A 9,863-nucleotide genomic window follows, 5' to 3' on the forward strand; every position below is an offset into this window, starting at 1 on the left:
GGTAACCGCATTGTTCTCTATAATTAAGAGTCTGTTTCTTGGTTTGCCTCTCTCTCTTTCCCCCTTTTGCTCATTTGTTTTGTTTCTTAACTTCCACATGTGAGTGTGTGTAATCATGTTATTTGTCTTTCTCTGACTTATTTCACTTAGCATTATAGTCTCTAGCTCCATCTGTGTCATTACCAATCACAAGATTTCCTTCTTTTTATGGCTGAATAATATTCCGTTGTATATATATACCACCTCTTCTTTCCCCATTCATCTATCGATCGACACTTGGGCCGCCTCCATATCTCAGCTATTGTAAATAATGCTGCTATAAACATCAAGGTACATGTATCCATTTGAAGTAGTATTTTTGTATTCTTTGGGTAAATATCTAGTAGTGCAATTGCTGGATCTAGTTCTATGGTTTAACTTTTCGAGGAATCACCATACTGTTTTTCCAGAGTGGCTGCACCAGTTGGCATTCCCACACCAACAGTGAAAGATGGTTTTCCTTTCTCCACATCGTCGCCAACACCTGTTGTTTCTTGTGTGTGATTTTTGCCTATCTGACAGGTGTGAGGTGATATCTCCTTGCAGTTTTGAATTGCACTTCCAGGATAATCAATGTGATGTTGAGCATCTCTTTATGTGTCTGTTGGCTGTCTGTATGTCTTCTTTGGATATATGTCTGTTCGTGCCTTCTGCCCATTTTTAATTGGGTTACTTTCTTCGGATGTTGAGTTTTATAAGGTCTTTATATGTTTTGGTTCCTAACCCTTTATCAGCTATGTCATTTGCAAATAGCTTCTCCGTTTCTGTAGCTTGCCTTTTAGTTTTGTTGATTGTTTCCTTCACTGTACAGAAGTGTTTCATTTTGATGTAGTCCCAATAGTTTATTTTTGCTTTTGTTTCCCTTGCCTCAGGAAACATATCTAGAAAGAAGTCGCTACGGCCGATAATATATTGACATGTTTAGTTTCAAGTTCCTACTCAGGTTGCCAGCTGGATACACATCAGAATAATGATTTTAGGAAGCATTTGCACACCGTCTCTGTGATATGGTCACAGATCCTGTGTTATCATATTTTTCAAATAAAACTGCCAAATATGGAAACCAGTACATAAAATTAAATTTAGTAAAACATGGAGTCATTCTTTCTTTGTCTCCTTCTTTTTTTAGGACTTTCTTGTGCGCCACCACACTTGATTCCACATGGTATTCTATCTCACGTGTCAGACAGTTACCAATATGGAGAAGAAGTAACGTACAAATGCACCGAAGGTTTTGAGATTAATGGCCCTGCATTCATAAGATGTATAGGAGGAAAATGGTCCCATCCACCAGAGTGCAAAAGTATAGTGTATTTAATTTTACTCTACAATTGATAAATATTCTTAATTCAGAGCATAAATGGTACAAATATGAAACTAGGCAGTAATTCCAGAATTCAACAGGGTGTCTCTGGGAAGCTGTGGATTCTAGTAGAGAATTAATAGCCGTAGTAATAATAAAAGTGTGACAGCATGAGCCAAATTATTTCACTTTCATGTCACCGTGTGTGCACATTAGACCTCCTGTGATACACATCCTCAGACTTCTCATCTCTGTTCCTGTGTCACAGCTGGTCCCTGCTCATCAATCCCATCATTATTCAATTTACTGTTAGTTTGTCAGTTATCTCCTTGTATGTGTATAGTTTTCTGAGATGTTTGACACGAATAAAGGTAACAGATTTTGACAGAAGTGAAAATACAAATACATAAGGTAGATGGCTTGTATGGGCAAGAAAGAATTTGAATGCCAAGAAGTGTGATCTCAAGCATTACATGTATCCATATCTCTTCAGGCTTACGAGTCATCATCCCCATGTTATACTTTGATAAACATAGGACTATTCAATATAATTAAGCAAGACTTCTAACATATTTTTTCAGGGTACGAGAAAAAATTTTGCAAGGTATTCATTGGTTCGATGTGTACCTATTATTCTACATTATAGTTATTAGCCATTATGTATTTTAAAATATTTACTGAACAAGTACATATTCTTTTTCTTTCAGACACGGATTGTTTTAGCTTACCCGACTTCGGTAATGCCACACCCATAGGCCAGAAGAAGACGTTATATAGGTCAGGAGAAAAAGTGACTTATAAATGTCCAAATAATTACCTTTTGGATGGACCAAATACTATCCAGTGTAGTAACAGCCAATGGATAGGAAAGCCAATATGCAGAGGTACTTCAATGCAATTTTGAAACCTATTTGTCAAAATGTCTTAACTAATATAATATGCAATTCCTTCTAACAGCACTTATGAAATGGACATGGATTATTCTTTTAGGCCAGGTCGAAGAAGTTTATGTTTTAACATAAAGGGATATAATTGTGTACTCAGTGGTCAATCTGAAAGCCCAGTGGTTCTCAAACTGTGGTCTCTGGAAGAACAGAATCAGCGTCTTCTGGGAAATGGTTAGAAATGCAAATGTGAATTCACAGGCTTGCTCAGACCTGTGGTGGCAAAAACTCTGGGGCTGCAACCCTGAAAGTGTCTTAACGATTCCCAAGGGATTCAGTGTATACTGCAGTCTAGGAGCCATACCTATAGCCTGTTATATTTACGTCCACCTGAATCTCACTGGTGAATTATATACATTATGCATTGAAATGTCCTTAAGCGTTTGCAAAAAAGAATCATTGAAGGCTGTTTTTGTCAATTATACAGTTATTTTTCAGTTATTTTGCCAAGTCTTATAAAATAAAATATATTGCTTTATCTCCTTCAGTCTTATATGTAAATTTCTTAAAATTAGCAGCCTTTCATGACAGATTAACTGTTGATTTAAAATCCTCTTAGAGATCTATTTGGAATCCCATTCGTTGATTTGCTATTCAAAATGACCATTATGTTAGAGATGCGACTTTTTTTCTTTCTATTCAGATATTTCCTGTGGGAATCCACCCAGAGTGAAAAATGCTATTATACTGGATGAGATGTCTAAGTATCTACCTGGTCAGAGGGCACGTTATGAATGCATCATACCTTTTTACCTGGTTGGGGGCAGAGAAGTGACATGTTCAAATGGGAACTGGACACAACCACCTCAGTGCCTAGGTAAAGTGTTTTATTTCCCTTAAAATATTCTCTTTAAATATTAAGAGAATATTTCAGGGACTAAAGATGTTAATATAAATATATAATGAAGTAGTTATTTTGGTTCATTTTTTAATCTCAAATAAAATGATGGTGCTTAAAATCCAGTTTTTTCTTTCAGTGGACTCTTTTGTGGATGTATTTATTTTATGAAAGATTTGACCAGATTAGGACAGCTGGAATCATGGAAAATTCTCTCTGTGTTAAGCATTAAGACCCTCAGTTATTTCCTGAGGAATAAATGTATTAAAGATACATTGAGGACATTTGACAGCTCTATGAAATTCCACTTGGAGACATGGAATCCGCAGCTGGGGCGTGATCACAGAATTTGATACAAATTTGGGCTTCTTCAGCGTGTGGATTATATTTAAAGGAAGGTTACTAGTTGAGCTCAACCCAGGAATTAGTGTATACTGAAGAAAAAGTCTGAGAACTTGATCATAGGACACTCCAGCATTTAGAGTTTACGAAAGAAGGGGAGCCAACAAAGGAGATATTATAGCCACTTGTTTTTCAAATCCACTTGCGCCTGGCATATATATTTTCCAGTCTTTTACTTTGATCCCACCTATGTTTTCATGTTTAAAGTGAGTTTCTTTAGACGCCAGACGGTTGGTTCTTGTTTATGTGTGCACTCTGCCATTTCAGTGTTTTCACTGAAGTATTTAAACCACTTACACTTAAAGTAGTTTTTGATAGATTAGGGGCTGTGTCAGGCATTTTACTGTTTGTCTTGTGTTTCCTGTTTCTCACTTCCATTTCCTTTCTTCTCATCACTGTAGATTTTTGAAACATCTTAAAATAATATTATTTTGACACCTCTATATTGTTTGGGGCATATCTCATTGTATAGTTTCATTAGTTGTTGCCCTAATAGTAAGATGTATATAAATAGCTTATCACTCCTCCCAGAATTGACATTTTACCACTTCAAGTGAAATGTGGAAACCTTACTTCTATTTAGGTCCATTTATCCTCCCCACATTTTATTTTATTTATTTATTTATTTATTTATTTATTTTTTTTAAGTAGGCTTCACAGCCAGCGTGGAACCCATTGCGGGGCTTCAACTCACCACCCTGAGATCAAGACTTGAGCTGAGATCAAGAGTCGGGTGCTTAAGTGACTAAAACCCTCAGGCACCTCTTACCCTCCCACATTTTAAACATAAATACCTTTTGTGGGGGGGGGGCTGGGGGGGGATAAATGTGAAGTGTTTCTTCTACATATGTTGAGCACTATAGGAAATGACACAATGTTGCCCAAACATCCACTATAACAAACTCCTTAGGAAAAAGAGTCTATTATATTTACCCTTATTTTTCTCAGTTGCCTTGTTCTTTCTTCCTGCATGAAGTCTCAGTCCTCCTTCTGTTATCTTTTTGGTGCTATTTGAAGAATTCCTTTAGCAATTCTTTAAAGATAGATCTGCTGGAGATATTTTCCCCCTTTTCCATTGTCTCAGAACGTCTTTATTTCTCCCTTGTATCCTAAGGATGGCATCACTGGATGTGGCATTCAGAGATGACAGTTTCTTTTCTTCTAGCACTTGAGAAACGTTGTCACTTCTCTCTGGCTCCATGGACACAGATGAGAACCCCATGGACACTTGAACCCTTTTTCCCTTAGAGGTTTGCCTAATTTCTGTGTAGCTGCTTTTGAGATTTTTCCTTTTCTTTACTTTTCCTCAGTTTGATTATGATGTATCTTGGCTTGAATTTCTTTAGGATTATCCTGTTTGGCTTTTTCAGTATGAATGTTTATGCCTTGTGCCCAACATGGGAAATTTTCAGCCATTATTGTTTGAGGGTTTTGTGTTTGTTTGTTTGTTTGTTTGTTTGTTTGTTTGTTTTCATCTCTAACCCCTTTCTTTTCTCTTTCTGGTTGTCCAGTCTTTTGCTATACTCTTACTGGTCCCTGAAGCCCTGCCCACTTTTGTTTGTTTTCAAAGTGAGTAGTCTGTATTCTATATTCGAGTTTATTTATCCTTCTGTCATCTGTAATCCATGATAGAGCCCATCCAGTGAGGATTTTTAAACATCCATTATTCTATTTTTCTGTTCTATAATTCCCATTGGATTTTGAAAAACCATCACTAAATAATTCCATTATCTGCGTCATCTCAATGTTGCCATGTGTTGATTATCTTTTCTCTTTTGAGGTTTTCCTGGTCTTTGGCATAATGAGTGATGTTTTTCTCTCTTTTTTTAAAGGTGTATTTATTTTAGGAAAGTGAGCACTCATTCCAGTGTGTGAGCAGGGGAGGGGCAGAGAGAGGGAGAGAGAATCCCAAGCAGGCTCCTCTCTGCCAGCACAGAGCCCAACACAGGGCTCAAACTCATGAACCGTGAGATCGTGACCTGTGTGCAAATCAAGAGTTGGACGCTCAACCCACTGAGCCACCCAGGCACCCCTATAATGAATGATTTTCAGTTGTATTCTAGACATTTGGGATATTATGTTTTAAGGCTCCGGATTTTATTGATATCTCTTATTTATCAGGCCTCCAAAACTGCCAGAGTGCAAGTCCAGACTTCCCACTTGGCCTCCGCTGACACCATGGAAAGTGGAGAGGCGTCTTGTTCCCTGAGTGTGGATAGAAGTCTGGGCACACCACGTGGCCTGTGTTGATCACTGTTGATCTCTGAGCAACACGTGGAGAGGAATGGTCAAGGTTTCTTGATGATGTTTTTTCGGAGTTATTCGAATACTGTAAAAAATACTTCTGTCTTGTTAGAATACTCCTTTCCTGGGCCTTTGGCTAAAGAGAGCAGGCAATTCTTGGAATTTTTTTTTTTTTTTTTCCATGAACTTGATATTGTTTCTGGGTTCCAGTCTTCTTCAGTGCTCAGTCCAGGATCCATAGAAGAGACAATGAAAACCCAAACTCATTACAGTGTAATTCTTTGAATCCCAAGGTCTCTGATTAGATCGATATCTACTCTGCATCTTCCATAATCCCTTTTATTGTTTTTTGTGATACGTTCAGGGTTTTTAGTTTTACTTAGCCAAGGGATTAGCAGAAATGTTTCTACCTCACCTTGTCCAGAATAGGAGGCCAACAATTCCCTTTCACATTATACAAATTTTTATTTCTTTGACTTAATTAAAGCTGATGTTTCTTTTGTAGTAACAATGAAAGTCAATACACAGTGACTTGAGATCCAATAGACACTACAATATGTTGTAACTAATGAGAAAATTTCTTTGTGTATATTAGCTCTCCATCTGTCTGGCATTTATTCACTAGGGAAAATGTTTTTTAATACCAGAATACTGCAAAGCAGACAATTTGTTAATGCTTTGTGTGTGCTTTCATGTGAGATAAAAGGAAGTGCTTAAAAGTGTTCTTCTCAGTTTAAGTGATTAGAATTTCTCCAATGAATCATTTCTGTAAGCAGAAATCACAAGTCTTGATGTTGTATATTATGCTATATTTTTATTTGCTTTACTTTACCCTTTTTTTCTTTGGATGTTCAATAAATCAAATAATATTCTTTTTTAGACCCTAAAGAAAAATGTGGGCCCCCTCCGACTATTGACAATGGAGACATGACCACATTCCCAACATCAGAATATGCTCCAGGGTCATCTGTTGAGTACCAGTGCCAGTCCTTGTATGTGCTTGCGGGAAACAAGGTCATCACATGCAGATATGGACAGTGGTCAGAACCGCCAAAGTGCTTGGGTAAATATCTTAATATTCACCTGGATCCTGGGAAAATCACTCTAATGAGAAAGGTGTTTTGCTTTATTAACAGAATATTCATGGATTAACCACAATCATTCTATCAAATGTTTGACTACCAAATATTAATATGTGAAGAAATAAAATTAGAAAAAAAGTCTTATTCAAGCAACCACAGCAACAAAATATTCTTTAATGAAAGCTCTTCCTATTGTTATTGACATGATGCATCTTTCAGTATAACATTTAATTAGCACACCTTAAACACAGTACCTCATTTTTACATCGTTAGTCATTTAAAATGATTTACATCTATGTGATGGATTTTCAATGAACTGGTTGGAAAAGGTTTTGAGAACAAAGCCCTGGACCAGTGCAGACAATTCTACTTTGAAAGTCTGAAATTCTGTGGGAAATATTTGTTTACTACTTAATGCTTATGTTCATTTTTTTTAAATCTTCAGATGTTTGTATGGTATCAGAAGAAACCATGAGAACACATAACATACAATTAGGATGGCCTTCTAAGAAAAAGAGATATTTCCAAACAAGGGAAACTGTTCAATTTCAATGTAATCCTGGATATCGTAGACAGACATCACAACAAACATTCCGAGCAACCTGTTGGGACGGGAAACTGACCTATCCTGTTTGTGTATAAAATATGGTTAAGATGCAGTCCTAAAATTAAAACATGTACATTTATTCAAATTTTTCATGCTTATTTTGTCAGGTATTGTTAAACTCCTTTATATTCATATCAGAATTTGTGTTAAATATTCCATGGATGATGTAATTATAATCTGAGAAGTGAATAAATCACTTCTTAAAAGCACTTCATTAAAACTTGGCAAACCAAAATGCTTTGTGTCCTATTAAAAAAATATCTATGACAAGAAATGAGATTCAATCACTTCAGTGACGACTTCTATGCATCTTTCTCCTACCTTTCTCAAATCTTCCTCGGTAACTTCTGAGGCTTCCTGAGACCGTCCGTTTTGGAGGAAATGGGAGAAAAGGCTTTTCCATCTTCAAAATAATTTCACTTCAGAAACACTTCAAAACCTAACTATGTCATACCTATGTTAACACGATATAAGTAGTTATTACTTACTTTTGCTTATCTATCAAAAGACAGATATACCAAAAAAATAATGGAATACATGATCTCCTACAAGATAACACTCTAGCACAATAAAAATTAAAGAAAGAATAAAGGGAGATTAGAATCGAACTGGGTACATAACTATGATAACATGACATGAAAAGTAACAAAAAATCTGATGCCAAGTGTAAACACACACACCGTGTGCTTTGAACACTGAATAAATATTTATAAAACAAAGATTGTCAGGAAGCACAATAAAAAATTGACAGCAGAATTTAGAGGAACTAGGGTTAAGAGTAGCTGTTTAACTTCTTAATACTAACCTGCATTCTCCATTGTATCTGTCTTTAATATACATCACCTTTGAACCACAAGAATATGTTGTTTTAAAATAAAGATAAAGTAAGGCAATACATGTTGAGAACTATGAAGACCTCTTTGGTAAAGATGTTCAAATCTAATGACATCTCCACGATTTTGTTGGTATAGAGAGTGTTGAACACATTCAACCACAAGAGTCTGAAATGCAATTTTTAAATTCATACATTTCAAACAACATAAACAGTTAAAAATCAGTTGACCGAAAACATTTTTAACTTCTACAAAAACATGAAATTTTTAGGATGAAAATAAAGATATAATCAAGGTAAAAGTATTTTTTTTTAATATATGAAATTTATTGTGAAATTGGTTTCCATACAACACCCAGTGCTCATCCAAGGTAAAAGTATCTTAAGGTGATATCTTCTTCCTTCATTTGCATCAAATCAAGTGGTATTCTCAGAATGAGAAACCAGGCTGTCTCTACTGAAGCCGATTTATCTAAATCTGAATCACAAATGACAGTTTTCTCACATTTAAAGGAATATTGTTACAATCCACAAGTTATCTTTGCTGTCAATATTGGTATATATACTATTTCTCCAGAACCTTTCACCCAAAGCTTGTGGAATGTATGTACGACACTTGCCTTGTAACCAATATGGCCTATAACCAATTATTTTCATTTTTGGCTGCGAAATAGCAACTTTTAAGATTAATTCTAATATTTTTCTGCATTTATTGCCATTCCCGTGTAAAGATGACTGTTGATTTGCCAACTCCTTAATACTTTTACCTAAAAAGATTTGGTAAATCTTTATATTTGCTCTTTAATTTCCAATTTTTGGAGTAAGGACTTGATAAAGCCACCTTCTGATGGCTTTAGAGATATTTGTTCTTTTTCTTTTTCTTTTTTTAAATGTTGTATCAGTGGGGAGCCTGGGTAGCTCAGTTGGTTGAGCATCTGACTAGATTTTGGCTCAGTTCATGATCGCAGGGTCATGGGATTGAGCCCTGGGCTCCAGCTCAGCCTCTGTGCTGAGTGTGGAGCCTGTTTAAGATTCTTGCTCTCTCTCCCTTTGCCCCTCTTCCACCCATTGAGTTCTCACTCTCAAAAAAAAAAAAATAATAATAATAATAATAAATTTAAAAATTTAACAAAATAATAAATGTATCAGCATGAATTCATGAATTTTTATTTATTCAACTGTCACAATTCAATATAGTCATTATTTCTGAGGCTCAAATTATCCCAAATTTGGCTAGTGAGAGCCTCTTGAAATGAGCTCCTTATTGCCTTGTTGTACCCCATTATTCTTTGAGCATTTCTTTTCTTTTTAGTACAACATGATGTTCCAGGCTTGCTGTATACTTCCCTGCCCAATACCTGTAAGCATACATGTTTCCAAAAAGGTCTGAATCTTTATTTTTTTAATGTTTATTTATTTTTGAGAGAGAGAGAGAGAGAGAGAGAGAGAGAGAGAGAGAGAGATAGGGCATGAGTGGGGGAGGGGCAGAGAGAGAGGGAGACACAGAATCTAAAACAGGCTCCAGGCTCTGAGCAGTCAGCACAGAGCCAGACGCAGGGCGTGAACCCGTGA

At 36.1% G+C, this 9,863-nt stretch overlaps 1 protein-coding gene across 7 annotated transcripts in view; it reads left to right on the top strand.

Moving 5' to 3' along the window:
- The window catches only part of LOC123586779 (complement factor H-like), a 106,106-nt gene extending 98,412 nt beyond the window's left edge, over positions 1-7,694 (top strand). For 5 of the 7 annotated variants that reach the window (XM_045456169.1, XM_045456170.1, XM_045456164.1 and 2 more), the window contains 5 exons: positions 1,169-1,342; positions 2,050-2,226; positions 2,930-3,103; positions 6,651-6,833; positions 7,298-7,694. In XM_045456169.1, the coding sequence (XP_045312125.1) occupies positions 1,169-1,342; positions 2,050-2,226; positions 2,930-3,103; positions 6,651-6,833; positions 7,298-7,494 (905 nt within the window). In that variant the 3' untranslated portion in view covers positions 7,495-7,694. The remainder of the gene's footprint in view (positions 1-1,168; positions 1,343-2,049; positions 2,227-2,929; positions 3,104-6,650; positions 6,834-7,297) is intronic. The other 2 variants (XM_045456171.1, XM_045456166.1) reach the window with 1 other exon arrangement.
- The last annotated feature ends 2,169 nt before the right edge of the window (positions 7,695-9,863 follow it).

This window comes from Leopardus geoffroyi, chromosome C3 (genome assembly GCF_018350155.1).
Source record: "Leopardus geoffroyi isolate Oge1 chromosome C3, O.geoffroyi_Oge1_pat1.0, whole genome shotgun sequence".
Taxonomy (NCBI): Eukaryota; Metazoa; Chordata; class Mammalia; order Carnivora; family Felidae; genus Leopardus; species Leopardus geoffroyi.